The following is an 18,994-nucleotide window of genomic DNA, read 5'->3' as shown; positions in this document are numbered from 1 at the left end:
CCTTTTTAAAATTTTTAATAATAAATTGTCCCTTGGTTGGTGCTAAGACCAAGAAGGGAAGTGGAAAGATTCCTGGCCCTGGGTTCATATCTGTTCTTCTCCCTCCTTTGGGGTCTCATCCTGGATGGGTCCTTGCCCTCCTCCTTTTCCTCATCTTTGTCTCACCTTTCTCACAAGGCTCAGAAAGGGCTTTGCAGGCTGACCTCCCATGCAGGGCTAATGATTCCTTCTCTGTTCTCTGGGTAATGGAGCCTGGGTTGGGGAAGCTGAGATAGAAGCTGGCGAGGGCTGCCATAGACATAGCAGTCGGTGACTGCCAAGCACCTTCCTGGTCCCTGACACCCCAGTGACCTTGGGACGAGAGCCTCAAGGGCAAGCTGAGCTCAGGCAGTGGGTGGGTGGTGATCGACGGAGATCCTGACGGGGTAATGGAATGGCTCCCCTGTGTTCTTCATTCTGTCTGTCTGTCTCTCTCTCTCGTGCTCTCTCTCTCCATCTGTGTGTGTGTGTGTGTGTGTATGAACCAATGGACTTATCAGTAGTCCAGAGACGATGAGTTTTTCATGTAATGTCCCTGTAAACCAGACCTTTCAAGAAAGATATTTTCTGAAATGTTTGTTTGCAAAGTATTTAGGAGGTGGGTCTTGGGGGCATGGTCTTGCAGGGAGTCGGGGTGCTGGGCCCTCGCAGATAACAGGAACACAGAGTGGGTCGGACCTGGCCCTGTGGTCAGATGAGCTCGCGCCTGCCTGGGGGCAGACCATGCAGGGTAGCCCCGGGGACGGCGTGTGCCCAGTGTGCAGAAGGGTAGAGCAGGGCTGGCGGGGCAGGGACCAGGCAGCCCAAAGCACTCCTCCTCCTTGTGCCTTAACTTCCACCGCCTCAGATCATTTTCCTCTCCTGTGTGATGAGCAGCAAGATGAGGCGGGCTTTGGGATTTGACACTGAAGCGAGAGAGAGCCCCGACACCCAAGCCCTTTTGACCGCTGCGGGAAAAGACGAGGAAGAAAGCCAGGAGGCCAGAGACGAGGACAAGGTGCCACCAGCTGGAAAACTTCCAGCCCTGCCAGTGTTTCCTGGGATGGAGGAGATGGAGGCGAGGAGCCTGGGCTAGGGGCAGCAGCATGGAAGCTGTGGGAGTCCCTCCGCTCTAGACCAGACGGTCACCTTAAAAAACTACCATTTATGCCCAAAGCTGAGGCGACCTTGAACATAATCAGATCCTGCATTTACCCAATTACCAGCTTTTTAAAGTTTTTTTGATCACTTAAGAAATATAATATATTCTAGCAGTATAGATGAAATAATCAAATGTCCGCTTATGCTGTTGAGCAATTTAGTTTCTGTTCTAGTTTGCTAGCTGCTGGAATGCAACATACCAGGAACGGAATGGCTTTTAAAAAGGGGAATTTAATAAGTTGCAAGTTTGCAGTTCAAAGGCCGAGAAAATGTCCCAATTAAAACAAGTCTATAGAAATGTCCAATCTATACATCCAGGGAAAGATACCTTGGTTCAAGAAGGCCGATGAAGTTCAGGGTTTTTCTCTCAAGTGAGAAGGCACGTGGCGAACACAGTCACAGTTTCTCTCTCAGCTGGAAGGGCACATGGCGAACATGGCGTCATCTGCTAGCTTTTTCTCCTGGCTTCCTGTTTCATGAAGCTCCCTGGGAGGCATTTTCCTTCTTCATCTCCAAGGGTCGCTGGCTGTGGACTCTCTGCTTTGTGGTGCTGCAGCATTCTTTGCTCTCTCCGAATCTCTTTCATTCTCTAAAATGTTTCCTCTTTTATAGGACTCCAGAAAATTATCAAGACCCACCCAAATGGGTGGAGACATGTCGTCACCTAATCCAGCTTAACAACCCCTCGATTAAATCACATTTCCAAGGAGATCTGATTACAGTTTCAAACATACAGTAATGAATAGGGATTATTCTGCCGTTATGAAATGGGATTTTGATTAAAACATGGCTTTTCTAGGGTCCATAACACCCTTTCAAACCAGCACAGTTTCTAATATATCTATATTTAAATTCACATGCTGCATATATTTAAGAGTGGAATATATATAATTTAATTAATTGAGAAATAATGCAATCTTTCCACTCTTATATTTCATTTCAGAATGTGTCCCACCCTTGAAATCTGCCCCCTCCCCTTCACCTAATGATTTTCCAGAACTCATCTTCACCGTGCTAAGCTGTTCGGTCCTGCACTTTGTGAACCTGTGTGTGATGCTCTCTCTGGAAAGTCTTCTCAAGCCGCAAGGACCCATTTGCTAATTGTGATCACTACAATGTCACTACGCGCTCTATTATTGCTTTTGTAGTTATTTCCACTTTTAGTTTTATTTTTCTATATTGCTTTTTCCACCCTGTCCTGCTACAAAGCTGATCTTTAAACGTGTTGAGAGGTTGTTTATAATAAGATCCGATATTTACAGTTATGAGGTCTACCACCGGCAATAGTTAATACATCTAGGTGAATGTATTTATCTCCTTCCTTTACTGATTTAATCAGGTGACCTCTATAAGTAACTAGAACTTATTCTGATTGAGATCATTTGTCTTCATCAAAAAAGTTATTGGTTCAAAATAATGGAGAAAATACCTTGGGAAAAAATCTCCCCCTTTCCTCCATGTTACCTGGGCTTGCACTATGTTGGATTTCTCATACAGACAGCAAGAATTAAGCTCACTGAGGGTGAACCCAGTCCCCTGGCTGGAGAGGATGAAGTGGGGGCATTTAGACAGGTAAAAAGGAAAATTACTTATCTCATGTTCTAGGCTTAACAGTATAATCTGACTGTGGCATTTGGGTTAATGAAATAGAAGACAGTGGTGTATAAGAGGCTATTTCCTAGGACAAAGGTGAAAGTACTTTGTATAGATGCTTGGACCAAAGATTGAAGTTTCTATGAAGTCTCTAACAGGAGGCTATTTTCAGGTCATTTTAGCAACTATTGTGAAATTACATTCCCAAAGAGAGCTAACATATTTAACGAGAGCTCTGTGTATCAGAATTCTGAAGGGGGGAAATAGAAGGCTTTGGAAGCTCCTCAGCAATTCTTTGCAGCATTGGTTCTCAAAATGTGGTCCTCAGGTTGGCATCACCTGGGAACTTGTTAGAAATGCAAATTCTAGGGCTCTTTCCAGATTTACCAAATCTGACACTAAGGGATGGATCTGGCAATTAGTGTTCTAATAAGTCCACTGGGTGCTTCTGTTGCACACTAAAATTTGAGAACCATTGTTTTACAAAAGATTTATTTAGCACCTACTGCAGTGGTTCCCAAACTTTGCTACAATTAAAACCAACTAGGGAGCTTTTAAAATATTCGATGCCTAGGTCACATTAGGTCATGTCTGGGGAGCTAAATGTCAGTTTGTTGGTATTTTAAGATCTACAGATGATTCCAATGTCTGGCAAAGTTTGGGAACCACTGACTATTTGACTTGAAGGAGGTCACAATCTAAAGAAAGAAATAAGACAAATATTTCAAGCAGAGTGCTGTAAAAGACCAAACAACGGTGCCTGCCCATGTAAAAAAAAAAATGCTTTGGAAGAAAATGGGGACTTTTTAAAATGTCTGCTGACTTAAGAATTCCTCTTTCTGTCTCCCTATCTCCATTGGAAAGAATTCGGATTGGGTGCCTCTCACCATCCTACCGAACTGCAGGCCTTTCAGGACAATGGCGCCCATTGGTCACTACATGGAGCTGACCATCGAGCCCGTGCAGCAGGTGAGCGGCCAGGGGGCATGGACAGGCCTCCAGAAGGATGGAAAGTAGTCATGGAAGGCTCCCTGGAGAAGGTGACACTTTAGCTGAAGGATGGGTAAGATGAGGCAGAGAAACATGTGACCAGAGGAAGTAGCTCTTCAAAGCCACAGTTGGGGGCAGATGGAAGGGAGTGAGTAGGGGTGAGGGTGAAGAGGAGGCAGGGGCCAGACCATCAGACCGGCAGTCTTGCTGTCATCCTGAGGGTGGCAGGAGCCAAAAAGGTTTCAGTACCAGAGACTCAGCATGGGTTGTGCATTTTAGAGCTATTGCGTGGGCGCTGTGGAAGGTGGACCAGGGAGAGAGGGGAAGCAGTCAGTCGGTAAGGGACTGTTTTGAGTCCAAGAAGAGAGATGATGAGACCTAAACAGAGCAGATAGAGAAGGATAGAGTGAAGAGAGAGCTGGGAAGTAGAGCATTGGAGGGTGTGAGGATGCAGGGTGAGGGAGAGGTAGGTGACTCCAAGGCCACAGAGCAGGGAGGGCTAGAGAAGAGAGGGCAAGAGATGACAAGTTTACTAAGTTGTTGCTGCCATTCACTCAGACTGTTCTGTCAAGGTCGCCAGTGACCTCTAAGTTGCTAAATCCAGTGGTCATTTCTGTTCTAATTGGGATTCATCTCACTAGCTTCTTGTGATCTCTGGGTCCCTGCTCTCCTGGTTGTCTGCCACCCTCACAGGCTCTTCTTTCTCCATCACTTCTGCTGACTCCTCCTCTTGAGCTTTTTTTTTGCATAGGCAGGCACTGAGAATCGAACCCGGGTCTCCGGCATGGCAGGTGAGAATTCTACCTGCTGAGCCACCGTGGCCCGCCCTCCTCTTGAGCTTTTAAAGTTGGAGGGCCCCCAAGTTGTATCCCAGAAGGGTGTCCTTCTCTCTGTGTACTTATCTAGTCCCATAGTCCTATAGGCTTAAATGCCAACTCCTGGCTGATATCCCCGGTTCGTATCTGCATCCTATCCCTCTCCTCTTGGTTACAGTCTGGATTGCCCCGGTGCTGATTTCACATCACCGCAGGGCATCTTTCACTTACTCTGTCTGAAAGAGAATTTTTTATTTTCATACCCTGATCTGCTCCTCTCCCATTCTCCTCATCTGAAGAAATGACCTGTCCATTGTTTCAGTTTGCAAAAGCTGATGGAATGAAATATACCAGAAATGGATTGGCTTCTACAAAGGGATTTATTAAGTTACAGGTTACATTTCTAAGTCCCTAAAAATGTCCAAATTTAGACACCAACAAGAGGTTACCTTCTCAGAGGTAAGGCAGCTGGCATCCAGGTTTCCTCTGTCACATGGGAAGGGCACACGGTGATACTTCTTGTCCTTCTCTCCTGGCTTCTCGTTTCAAACAGCTCTCTCAGCCTCTGTGGGTCCTTCTTGCTTCTCCCTAGGGTATTTTTCTTTCTTAGTTTCTGTCCCATAAAGGGTTCCAAGAAAGGATTAAGACCCACCTTGAATTGAAAAAGGGTCACATCTCCCTGGAAACAACCTAATCAAAAGGTACCCACAAGACTGGATTAGAAGAGCATGGCTTTTCTGGGGTACATAACAGTTTCAAAGCAGCACATCCATGCAGTTATTCAAGCCCCAAGTTCCTTACTTCCCCTCGCTACCCACCCACCCTCCACCCCCATCTGATCCATCCGCAAGTCTTGCAAATACTATCTTTAACAAATATCTGGAATCCAGCAGCCTACTCTTTCTTCCCATTTCTACTTTTGCCTCTCCCCCTCCATCTGCATCAAGCAGCCAGAAGGATCTTTTGCAAATATAAATTGCATCTTTTGTTTATGGCCCCTGTCTCATCCCGAACAGAATTTAAACTCCAGGAATAAAATCTAAGACTTTCAGACCCTATGGCTCAGGCCCTTGCTCCCTCTGCCTCCCCTCCCTCTTCTCTCCACTTCGTTCACTGCTCTCCAGTGCACAGGATTTCTCTCCACCCTCTGTCTAGGGAGTGCTGCCTTCTGATATTTTACATGGGTGCCTCTTCTTATCTTCAAACTTCAACTTAAATGTCACCTTTGCAAAAATCCATCCTGGACCACCAGGTCAGAAGTAGCCTCCACTCTCTCCTTTTACCTTATTCTAATCCTCTGCAGAATACTTGGTATCTTTTACTTTTATTTGTTGTCGATCTCCTCCTACTAGGATGCAAACTCCAAGTAGTCTCCTTACTGTGCACTAATTACTTGCCAGGCTCTGAGTAGATGGTAAAGGCCAGCACTTAAATGGCACTTATTATGGTCTAGGGTGCTCTAAATACTTTACATGGATTAATTTAGTCCTCACAGCCATCCCCTGAGGTACTATCCTCGTTTTACAGATAAAGAAGGTGAGGCATAGAGAGGTTAAGCAACTTGCTCAAGATCACAGTCTATAAGTTGCTGAGCCAGGATTCAGACCTGTCTTTACCAGAACTTGTGCCCTTAACCACTGTTCCTGTCTCCCTCCATCCTGATGATTCCTAGTACCTAGCATCTGGGTCATCCTAGGCTCTCAGTACAGTGTGTTTTGTATATCCAGAGCTGGATTTGGCAGTGTCCCTGGTGAGCTACCCAGGGACACACTGGTGCTCAGTGTTGGGGCTGGAGAGAAAGTTTTACACTTTGTTGTTTTTCCTGGGAAATTGGATGCAAATACAGGCATACCTCGGAGATATTGCCGGTTCAGTGCGAGGTCACTGCAATAAAAAGAATATCGCACTAAAGGGAGTTGCACAAATTTTTTTTTGTTTCTCAGTGCAATAAAAGTTATGCAAGGAGGATATAGACTCCAAGCCAGGAGTCCGCATACTGGAGTCTATTAAGTGTGCAATAGCATTACATCTGAAAAAAACAATGGGTATATCTTAATTTAAAAATACTTTATTGCTAAAAAAAATGCCAGCCATCACCCAAGCCTTCTGTACTCCTGCCTGTAACCCAGTGTGTGTTATAAGTGAAGTTCAGAAGGCTTCAGAACAAGCCTTCACGACCAAGAGCCCTTTTCATTTGCCCTCAGGAAAGCACAGGGAGCCAAAGCTTTGCACTATAAATTTTCAAATCACAAAACAAAGCTGCATTCACTTTAATCCTTCCAGTACCTGAATCCTGAGTGGATTCCTGCTGGGGAACAAACAAATTCCGTGAGAGAAGGGAAAGTGTGTTCCACCTTATTCTCTTCCATGGGAGCCAGCAAATTTGTCCACTCTGTCTCTTCCCTCTTTGTCCACCAGAGGGCGAAGATGCCTCTGCAACAGCGAGCCTGCAAGCGCCTGGAGCACCTCGGCCCACAGGGACCTTTCCTGTGGTAGTCTCCTTACTGTGTTACTTGACAGGCTCTGAGTAGATGGTAAAGGCCAGCACTTAAATGGCACTTATTATGGTCTAGGGTACTGTTCTAAATACTTTACATGGATTAATTTAGTCCTTACAGCCATCCCCTGAGTTATTATCCTCATTTTACAGATAAAGAAGGTGAAGCACAGAGAGGTTAAGCAACTTGCTCAAGATCACACAGTTTATAAGTTGCTGAGCCAGGATTCAGACCTGTCTTTACCAGAATTTGTGCCCTTAACCACTGTGCTTCACTCTTGCTCACTTGCCGTAATAACTGACACCAAGCACTTGGTACACGGTTGCTGTTTTTTATATATTAATTCATTCAAAATTGTGTATGAATTAATTTTATGTATTAATAATACATTCCTGTTATTATTTTATTAATAATATAAATGTCCTAATAACCCCATGAGATAGAAATCATTGCTATCCCTAGGTAAGATTGAGACACAGAAAGGGTAGTGACTTATCGCAGATCCCATAGTTAGAAAATCATAGAAACAGGTCTCACTCTAAGCTTGTCTGATTCTAGGATCTAAGCTTTTATAAAGAGAACCTACTCTCTTGGCTGCCATTTTGTACATGCTCAGTTAGCATTTAAAAAAATTTTTAATGGGACCCTTCCAATTCTGGCAAAGTGGTGATGAAATTGGCACCCTGCTGGCAATGTGCATGTCCCATTTAGACAGCCACCTGGAAATGGGTGACGGGCACCACGGAGGTGCTCCCTTGCTTTCCCAGCAGCCTGGGAAACTGGTCCTTGGAGAGAGTATCCAAAGGCACAAATAGAGCAGCCCAGCCCCTCAGGCCAAGCCTGGTGGGCATGGGGACCTGTGGACCAACTGCCTCACCATCAGCTTGAGGCTTTTGGAAATTCCATTTTATCTTTGACTTGGGTGTGCTCAGAGCCTGGAGAAGTTTATACTATTTATCACTGTTGTTGACTGGGAGGCTTCTGTGCTCCCCCCACCTCAGCCCCCAACCCTCAAAGGGCCGCCCAAAGGTTTCTATCCCAGCATCTGTCTCAGGCAGGGCGGCACCTCAGCTGGTTCCTGGGCTGCTTCGAGGGACTTGGTTTCCTTTCTGTCTTTGTTTCCTCTCTTGCCTTTGTTTCCTTTCTGCCTTTCTCTGCCTGTTCAATTGACTTGCACATGAAACTGTGCACTTAAGCCACTGAGGACTGGAGCCCTATTTGATTTGGGATCCAGTGACAGTAGCTGTTCTTCTCAGTGTCCAGGGCATTTGCAGCTATCATCGCAACACCCCTTCACGGGAGGCCAGGCAGGGCCTTTTATAGGGTGATATATAAATATCACACCTTTTATAGATTAGGAAACTAAGAGAATAAGTTTCTTTCTGATGTCACATGGTTAATTGGTAGAAGATGTAGTTCCAGAAGGCATGGTTCTCGGTCCTGTGATATGTCAGTGGAATGGCCTGACTCCTGCATGGTTCGGGCCAAACAGAGCATTTTGGATCTCTGAGGAGGCTCCCCATGAACCCTCTGGAAAGAAGCTCTTGTCTCCAATATAGATAGATGATGGATAGTATTTTATTTTACTAAAGTTGTCAGAATGCAATATATGAGAAATGGAATGGCTTTTGTAAATGAATTTAAGTTAGAATGCTACAGTTCTAAGGCTATGAAAATGTTCAAATTAAGGCACCAAGAAGAGGTTATCTTCACTCAAGAAAGGATGATGCTGTCTGGGAACACCTTGCTCAGCTGGGAAGGCATGTGGCTGACATCTGCTGGTCTCTTGCTCCTTAGCTCCATTGCTTTGAGCCTCTGTTCCCTGTAGGAGCCCCTCACTTGTCTTCTCCAAGACTGGGTTTTGTCTTTTGTTTTCCCTTAGCTCTTTCCAAGTTCTGGCTTGCTTAGCATCTCATCGAAAGACACATGGCGACATATGCTGGGTTCTGCATTTCCAAACGTCTGGGTCTTGTGTTGGCTCTGTTAGCTCTAAAGACCATTTTCCAAAATGGTTCCCTCTTAAAGGAACTCTAGTAAGCAATCCACCTCGAATGGGTGGAGACACATCTCCATGGAAACCACCTAATCAAAAGGTCCCATTCACAATTGGGTGGGTCACATCTCCATGGAAACAATCTGATCAGAAGGATCCCACCCAGCAATATTGAATGAGGAGTAAAGGACATGGCTTTTCTGGGGTCCACAACAGTTTCAAACTGGCATAGATAAATAGATAGATGATAGATAGATAGATAGATAGATAGATAGATAGATAGATAGATAGATGACAGGAAAGAGAAGGGGGGAAGAAGAGAAAGAAAAGAAAGATCTTACAAGTTCCTTCGTTAAATCTTCCCAATTTACTTTGATACACTGCCAGTGGGAGTGTGAGTTGGTAAAGCTCCTATAGGATACATTTTTTGGCAGTAGCTATCCAAATTACAGATGCACATGCCTTTTGATCCAGCAATTCCACTTCCAGAAATTTATCCTTTAAATACCCTGAAATCTTGGATGTACAATATAATTTATTGTAATCAGTGTTGATTGTAAAAGCAAGAGATTGGAAACAGTCTAAATGTCCATCTGCTGGAGACTGTTTAATTGTGAACACATATGCAGTTCTACAAAAACAAAAATGAACACTTCTGATATAGGCTGTCTCTAAGGCATATTTATTTATTTATTTACTTACTTATTGGCATGGGCAGGCACTGGCAATCAAACCCAGGTCTATGGCATGGCAGGCAAGAATTCTGCCACCGAGCCACCATTTCACCACCCTTTTTTTTTTCTTTTTTTGTTCCTTAGGCATATTTAAAAAATGTTTTTTTATGTTTACACACCATATAATCCATCCAAAGTATACAATCAGTGGCTCACAGTATCATCACATAGTTGTGCATTCATCACTACAATCAATTTTAGAACATTTTCATTACTCCAGGAAAAAAGAAAAAGAGAGAAAAAAACATAAAACATCTCATACCCTTATCCCCTCCCCCCCAGCCACCATCATTGATCCCTAGCCTTGGTGTGGTACTTTTGTTATTGTTGATGAAAAAATATTAAGATATTGCTCTTAACTATTGTCCATAGTTTGCAAAATGTGCATTTTTTCCCATAGACCACCCTATTATTAACTCCTTATAATAGTTTCATACATTTGTTCTAGTTTGTGGAAAAAATGTTTTATATTTGTACTGTTAATCTCTGTCATCGTCCACCACAAGATTTACTAAGTTACGCAGTTCCATGTTTTATCCTCTGGCTTTCCTTCTGGTGACATATATGACCATAAACTTCCCCATTCAACCACATTCACACACTTTTTAGCCCTGTTAATTATAGTCACAATAATATGCCACCATCCCCTCTATCTGTTTCCACTTATTTAAATTCAACCTAGTTAAAAATTCTGCACATCTTAAGCAACAACTCCCCATTTTCTAGCTTCATTCTATCTCCTGGAAACCTATATGCTAGATTCTATGTCTGTGAGTTTGCATATTATAATTAGTTCATATTAGTGAGATCATACGATATTTGTCCTTTTGTGTCTGACTTATTTCACACGACATAATGTCCTCAAGGTTCATCCATCTTGCTTGCTTCAGGACTTCATTCCTTCTCAAAGCTGAATAATATTCTATCGTATATATATATATACCACCTTTTATTTATCCATTCATTGGTTGGTGGACACATGGATTGTTTCCACCTTTTGGCAACTGTGAATAATGCTACTTTGAACATCAGCGTGCAAATGTCTGTTCACGTCCCTGCTTTCATTTTTGCTGAGTACATACCAGGTAGCAGGATTGCTATATTCGAACCTATGTCATTTTACATTCATTCCCACCAGCAGTGAATATGTGTTCGTATTTCTCCACATCCTCTCCAACACTTGTAGTTTTCTGTTTGTTTATTAGCAGCCATTCTAGTAGGTGTGAAATGATATCTTCATTGTGGTTTTGATTTGCATTTCACAAATAGCTAATATTTGGGTTTACTAACGCTGCTGGAATGCAATATACCAGAAATTGGTTGGCTTATAATACAGTGGGAATTTACTAACTAACAATTTAGCTGAGAATTTACAAGTTCTCAGACCACGAAAATGTCCAACTCAAGGCATCAACAGGACAATACCTGGACTCTGAAGACAGGCTGTTGGCGTTTGGGACATGTCTGTCATGTGGGAAGCCACAGGGCTGGCATCTGCTGGTCCTTCTTCCCTGGGTTGCCTTGCTTCCAGCTTCTGGCTGAAGTGGCTTCCTCTCTGTTTTCTCTGGGACCTCTCTCAGCTTTTTTCTGTGAGCTCTTAAGTTATCTCTTAGCTTTTATAGGTGTTTATCCTCTTATAGAGGACTAGTAAGAAGACTAAGACACCCCCCCCCCCCGGGTAGACTCAGTTGAGATAACCTAATCAAAAGGTCTTCCCTACAACAGGTCTGCACTCACAGAAATGGGTTAAAAGAACGTGATCCTTTCTGGGCTACGTAGCCTCCAACCTCACAGCTGGCAAAGATGAGCATTTTTTTTTAATTTTTTATTAATTAAAAAAAATTACAAGAAACAAACATTCCCAACACATACACTCAGCAATTCACAATATCATCACATAGTTGCATATTCATCATCATGATCATTTCCCAGAACATTAGCATCAATTCAGAAAAAGAAATAAAAAGACAACAGAAAAATATAACAAACAGAAAAAAAAAATTTTACAGGCCATACCCCTTACTGATCCCTTTCATTGATCACTAGCATTTCAAACTAAATCTATTTTAACATTTGTTCCCCCTATTATTTATTTTTATTCCATATGTTCCTCTCATCTGTTGACAAGGTAGATAAAAGGAGCATCAGACACAAGGTTTTCACAATCACACAGTCACATTGTGAAAGCTATATCATTATACAATCATCATCAAGAAACATGGCTACTGGAACACAGCTCTACATTTTCAGGCAGTTCCCTCCAGCCTCTCCATTACATCTTGGATAACAAGGTGATATAAGATGAGCATTTTTTATACATGGTTTTTAGTCATGTATATTTCCTCTTTGGAAAAATATCTATTCATGTCTTTTGCCCTTTTTTTTATTGGGTTGTTTACCTTTTTATTGCTGAGTTGTAGGATTTTTTTTTTTTTTTGTATATTCTGGATATGAAACCCTTATCAGATATGTGGTTTCCAAATACTTCCTACCATTGAGTCAGGGGCCTTTTCATTCTAAGGTATATTTTTAAGTGAAAAAAAAGAGAGCAAGGTACAGAAGAGACTGTAGAGCAGTCGATCATTTATGTAAATGGGGTATATATATAATACATTGTATTATATATACACATACATATTATATTATATATATATATATGCATTGGTGTGTATATGTGTAGACTGCCTGGAAGGATACATAAGAGATTGGCTGCCTCTGAGTGGGGAAATTGGATGGCTGAGAGATGAGGGTGGAGGTAGAGGGTGTTGCACGGGACACCCTTTTAAGCCTTTTGAATATCGGGGCATATAAATGTATTCAAAAATTAAGAAAAAAACTACAGCATCTCTCCCCACCTCCCCCCACCCCCGTCTCCGTCATCCTCTCCTCCACCCCTGCAGGCAGGCCGCAGCGCCACCAGGCTGCCTGGCGACGGACAGACGGACGCTGGAGACGCGCCCCTGCAGGAACCCCCCTCGTACCCTCCGGTTCGGGTGATCCGGGCCCGCGTGTCTTCCGGCAGCTCCTCCGAGGCCTCCTCCGTCAACTCCGACCTCGAGGTAGGCGGCGGGCGCCTGCTGCGCGGGGCGGGCTGTCCTCGCCCACCCGCACTACCGGGTGCCCCCTTGGGCGTCGCTGCTCTTCCCCAACCGCACCGGGCAGCTTCTGCGCCCAGGGCCACCCGGTGCGGGGAGGCTGTGCTTGCTCAGTAACTGTGCAGGGCGCCACAGCCCGCCCCCCAGCCTCCCAAACCGCGCCGCGCCTAAGAGGTTTCCACCGTCAGCTTCGTTTGTAAAAGCTGCATGTTCGAGTCCAGTCCTGGAAAGTCACCTGCGCATTCAAGTCCTGCAGAAATAAGTGAATGAATAGTAAACTCTTAAAAATCTCAGTGTTTCTCAAACCCATTTGACCGTAAAGGACCCCCCTCTGCCCCACTCTCGCCCGAGCCCGGCACCCTCTCAAAGAACACCAGCCACACGCCACCAGCAAAGGGGCTCGGTCACTGCTGGACCCTGTGGGGGCACCGTGCCCCGGTGCGTTTATACACTGTGCCTCCTTTTAAATTTTTGGATCTGTGAAAAAAAAAAGAAAACACCATTCTTCAGATCCAGGAACAGGTCTTACACTCAGGTCTGAGCTGTCCTGTCACCCTCCGCCCCACAGGTCTGGTTCCCAGCCCTGTTCTATGAGGAAGTTTCTGCTTGTGAGAAAACCTGAGAACAGCCAGGACCATGCAGTCCGCACGCGCGCGCCAACAGACGCCTGCCAGCTGTCTGCTAGTAGGAGGAAGGGCTGTCCTTCATTCTGAGTTTTGTTCTTTTATGTGTGTCTGTGTGTGAGAGAGAGAGAGATTGGCGTAGTTTCCTAAGGCTACCATTAAAAAGTACCGCAAACAAGGTGGTTTAAAACACCAGAAGTGTATTGTTTCACAGTTCTGGAGGCTCCAAGGCTGAAATGAAGGTACGTGGAGGGCCCAGCTCCCTCTGAAACCTGTAGGAAACGCCTGGCCTCTTCCTAGCTTCCCGCAGTTATTGACGATTCTAGGTGTTCCTGGGCTTGGGGCGGCATAACAGCCTCCTTCTCCATGTTCTCCCCTTTTCCGCTGGCTCCGCTCTCACATGGCATTCTCCTCTCTGTCTCCTCTCCTCTTCTTCTAAGGACACGGTCCTATTGGATTAAGGGCTAATCCTCCTCTGGTGTGATCTCATTTTAACTAAACCAATTCCATCGGCAATGACCCTATTTCCCAAGAAGTTCATGTTGGCAGATGCTAGAGGCTAGGACTGCAACATGTTTTGGGGGGACACAATTCAACTCATAGCAGTGCCCTTTTGTGGAATGATGGGAGTTAGTGTTGAGCTTTTGATTTTGGTTTTAATAGCCATTGTAAGTGAGTCCCCACATTTGCTGAATTGATTGCCTACTCTGAAATCTGAAAGACCAAGGGCCATTGATCTGGGGGATGAAGTTGGGCTCCTCAGTGTGGTGTCCCAGGCCCTTCACAGCCTGTCCCCACCCGGGTCAGCGTGTGCACCTCCTCCACCCTCACCTGGGCACCTGGCCCCTCCAACCTGGCCACGGGTGATTCTCTCATCCCCAGTCCTTTTAAATATGGAAATTCCAAGGGCAAGAGGTCACACTCTTAAATTAGGCACATAGACACCGATGCTTTCCCACAGGGAATGTATTTTAGTAGCTCTGCTGTCCCAGCCCCACTCCCCCAATTACTCCACCCAATTCATTCCCCAGAAGATCCCTCTTCAGTCCCCAAAACATCTGTACATTGCATATGGCAGTTACCGAGGTTCTATAAAGAGATAATTTAAATTTTAATGAAACATGCAGATGCTTCAAGAGCAGTTACTTCAGAACTGACAGAGACAGATATTTAGAGATGCAGAACCCAGCAGATGCTTCCATGTGCCTTCCCATGAGATGCTAAGCAAGCCAGAACCCCAAGTTTGTCCTGGAGGAGCTAAGTGAAGGCCCACAGATGCTTAGAGAGGAAACCACTGACATCAGAAACTGGATGCAGTGGAAGCAGGAATAAGGATCAACCGACGCCAGCCACATGCCTTCCCATTTGATACCTGCCCTGCCCCTTCCCTGGACTCTGCTGAGTGGTGTCCCATTGCCTCAACCACAGGCCCCATTGTCTATTTGACCACTTTGGTCAGTAAGTGAATGCTTTCTAGCTGCCTGCCATCAAGGTCTGTGGGCCTGGGAACCTGTTTTGCCTTCAAGATGATGTCTTCTCTCTTTGGTGGCACTTTACGATTTTGTAACTTAACTCTCAAAGAGTGATTGTCCGTGTTCTTGGGGAATTTCTCACTGCACCGTCCCTCTAGTGTATTGACTGTCATGAACTCCTACTTCCTGGGATGTACCAGGAAGGTAGAGGAATGAATAGTGCCTCAACAGTACATTGTAGCCACAGCACTCTCGTTTACAGAGTAGGTTTAGATCCATTAATAAAAAGAACAGAACTCATTGCTAAATAATAACAGGGTGCAGTCATGTGCCAGGCATGGTATGTGCTCTACTTTACAAGCCTGTTTTACCCTTAACCCTTAACAGCTCTGAGGTTGGTGTGGTTGTTATTTTTGCTTTTTAGAAATGGGGCTGCAGTTCAGTGAGTTTACCTAATGTGCCCAAGAAAACAGCATCATCAGTATCATCATAAGTGGCAGACCTGAGATTTGAACCCAGCTCTGAAATCTCTAATGTTAACTACTGACTCCACTGCCTCGGCAGGTACTGGTTCACAAGGAGGTATGCAGGACAAGGCCTGTGCTGGTTTGGAGCTATACATACCTCAGAGAAACATGTTCTTAAACTTAATCCATCCCTATGGATATGACCCATTGTGAGTAGGACATTTTGATGAGCTTACTTCAATTAAGGTGTGGCCCACCTCTATCAGGATGGGTCTTAATCTTATTACTGGAATCCTTTATAAACGGGATGAAATTCAAATGTAGAGAGAGAGAGAGAGAGAAAGCCACAGAGGGAGCAGACAGAAACTGACCATCCTTGGAACCCAGAAGAGAAGGAAGAGACCAGGAGACACTGCCATATGACAAACAAAGGACCAAGGATTGCCAGCAGCCAGCCCCCAAACACCACAGTCTTTGGGGAGAAAGCATGGCCTCGGTGGCATCTTGTTTTGGACTTTCTTATCGCCTCAAACCCGTGAGTGGATTAATTCCCCTTGATTAAGCTGACCATTTCATAGTATTTGCTTGAGCAGCCCAGGAAACTAAAATAAGGTCTAATATCCATTTATTCTCAATTTACAGAAGAGAAAATGAGTCTCTGCCCAGGACTCTTTCCATTCACCTGTGCTCTGCCTCTCTGTTCTCAGGGAGAGCCTTGTCTTATCGACATCCAGTGATGTCAGAACTTGGGAAGGATTGAGGACAGAGGCAGATGAGGCCATGGGAGCTCAGGGGGAATGAGGACTTGGATTATTTTCCTCCTTCCTTCAAGTGTTTGCTGGCTGGACTGGTTCAGGTGAATGAGATAGCCTCAGTGTAGAGATCCCGCATCCTGTAGAGATCATTTCGCTTTTCTGGCCATCTCCATAAGTGCCAAGGTGTGCTACAGCCTGTGAATCCATTATTCTTTCCCTCACTCAACACAAGATCATCCCCACTCCAGGAAAGCCATCCAAGGGTATGTTTACTAAAGCTTAGTGAGCCCCAAAGTGTACTGGTGGGGACCAGAGGCCCGGAGAGAGCAAAGTTTTAAGGTGTGGCCTCATCCTCCAGGGGCAGGTGGCACACCGTCTAATGAGTACACAGTTGATTTCTAAAGGTATTTTTTTTTAACTTTTCTTCTATTGTATAATATATATACAAAGCAAAGAAAGAAAAAAGCAACAATTTTCAGAGCACTCTTCAACATGTAATTATAGGACAGATCCCAGAGTTTGTCATGGGCTACCATACCATCCTCTCAGACTTTTCCTTCTAGCTGCTCCAGAATATAGGAGGCTAGAAGTAATATATATATATATATATATATATATTTTTTTTTTATTGACTTTTTTGTGAAAAATAACATATATACAAAAAAGCAATAAACTTCAAAACACAGCACAACAATTAGTTATAGAACAGATTGCAGAGTTTGGTATGGGTTAGAATTCCATAATTTTAGGTTTTTGCTTCTAGCTGCTCTAAGATATTGGAGACTAAAACAAATATCAATTTAATGATTCAGCAATCATATTCGTTTGTTAAACCTTACCTTCTCTATATAACTCTACCATCATCTTTGATCTTTCTATCCCACTCTTTAGGGGTATTTGGGCTATGGCCATTCTGACTTTTTCATGTTGGAAGGAGCTGTCATTAATATGGGGTAAGGAGATGGAACTATCTGATGTTCTGGAGAGGTTGGGCCCTCTAGGTTTCAGAATTTATCTGGTCCAGGGACCCATCTGGAGGTTGCAGGTTTCTGGAAAGTTACCCTAGTGCATGGAGCCTTTGTAGAATCTTATATATTGCCCAATGTGTTCTATAGAATTGGCTGGAATGGTTTTGGTTGGGGTTTGGCAAGTTATAATAGGTAGCAATGTCTAACTGAAGCTTGCATAAGAACAACCTCCAGAGTAGCCTCTCAGCTCTATTTGAACTCTCTCAGGCACTGGTATTTTATTAGTTACACTTCTTTTCCCCCTTCTGATCAGGATGGAATTATTGATTCCATGGTTCCAAGGCCAGACTCATCCCTGGAAGTCATTTCCTATGTTGCCAGGGAGATTTTCACTCCTGGATGTCATGTCCCACGTAGGGGGGAGGGCAATGATTTCACTTGAAGAGTTGAGCTTACAGAGAGTGAGGCCACATCTGAGCAACAAAAGGGCTCCTCCAGAAGTAACTCGTACACATGCCTATAGGTAGGCTAAGCTTCTCCCCTACCTACAGAAGCTTCGCAAGAGTAAACATCAAGATCAAGGGCTTGGCCTATAATTTGGGTGTCTCTAATGTTTGACACAGTGTCAGGGGATTCCCTGATGGCAAAGTCTAATAGTTCCATATTTTTCCTCCATCCCTCAAGGGACTTTGCCAATACTTTTTTATTATCTGCTCGATATATTCTAGGATGTATCCAGGCATTACCTTCAACTATACAGGATTAAGGGCCCTCATTCTTAATCTGGGCTCCCTGTGTTTAATTGTTTAAATAAGCCATCCAGACAGGTTGAGTTAGATTATGTCTACAGAAAATTTAGGTTCCAGACAAAATAAACCTTTCTTCCTTTGGTCTCAGAGAGTAGGTGAGGTTCTAAAATATAGACAAGGTCTTCCTTACCCCTGTGTTCTGAATTACCTTGATTCCAACCTGATAAGCTTTGTTCTTATCTCTAAAAACCAGGTTATAGGTATATAAAACAACCTCTCAAAATCCAGAAAATAATAATTACCACTCCAGGCTAAATGTGTCTGCTATAAGAGATTACAATCTAGGCCCCTGTTTTCCTATAAGCATCTTCTAAAGGAGATCATACGATAATTGCACTTTCATTTCTGGCTTATTTTGCCTCACCAAATGTCCCATAGTTTCATTCACCTCGTTGCATGCCTCACAACTTCATTCCTTTTAGTAGCAGCACAATATTCAATCGTATGTATGCACCATCGTTTGCCAATCTACTTCTCAGTCAGTGCATCCTGCATGCATAAGGCATCATGGATAATGCCTAAATTCCAGTTTTGTTGAATTCCACAAAATTCAACACTCTCAATTTTAGATAATTTCGTTGTTCTCAAGAGAAAGATAACCAATAACACACCCTCACCAAATAGGAAATCTAAAGCTCCCCTAACGCTTGTCCCTCCCCCCCATTATTTATTCCTGCTGTAGCTGTGATACTGCTGATGTTTTCCTGGTAAACATAGCCATAGCATGCAATAGCAGTGATCCCCCTGTGCCCTGGATTTAAACACTCTTTGTACATGAATCATACCTTTGAAGTAGTTCTTGCAAGAATATTTATATTTCTAGTGTTAATCACTTGGACACACAGGTCTATGCAACCGTAAAGGTACCTCGTTTTTACCTACTCAGAAGGCGGGTGTGTGTGTGCACAGGGTGAGGCTTGGAAAACTGGCAGAGAACAAAAACTTGCTTTGTGAGAGGCCTGAAGAATGCTGCTCCAATGCCTTTTAAATTTTTCCTTTTGTT

At 44.0% G+C, this 18,994-nt stretch overlaps 1 protein-coding gene across 4 annotated transcripts in view; it reads left to right on the top strand.

Moving 5' to 3' along the window:
* Nucleotides 1–18,994, top strand: part of TMEM44 (transmembrane protein 44) — a 44,414-nt gene that overhangs the window by 10,466 nt on the left and 14,954 nt on the right. For 2 of the 4 annotated variants that reach the window (XM_077117918.1, XM_077117917.1), the window contains exons 7-10: nucleotides 887–1,036; nucleotides 2,677–2,751; nucleotides 3,637–3,741; nucleotides 12,703–12,861. In XM_077117918.1, the coding sequence (XP_076974033.1) occupies nucleotides 887–1,036; nucleotides 2,677–2,751; nucleotides 3,637–3,741; nucleotides 12,703–12,861 (489 nt within the window). Of the gene's footprint in view, nucleotides 1–886; nucleotides 1,037–2,676; nucleotides 2,752–3,636; nucleotides 3,742–12,702; nucleotides 12,862–13,465; nucleotides 17,168–18,994 lie in introns of all 4 variants that reach the window. The other 2 variants (XR_013158467.1, XR_013158468.1) reach the window with 2 other exon arrangements.

This window comes from Tamandua tetradactyla, chromosome 10 (assembly GCF_023851605.1).
Source record: "Tamandua tetradactyla isolate mTamTet1 chromosome 10, mTamTet1.pri, whole genome shotgun sequence".
NCBI classification, from domain to species: Eukaryota; Metazoa; Chordata; class Mammalia; order Pilosa; family Myrmecophagidae; genus Tamandua; species Tamandua tetradactyla.
The sequence above is the reverse complement of the archived record's forward strand: the minus strand, read 5'-3'. Positions and strand labels throughout refer to the sequence as shown.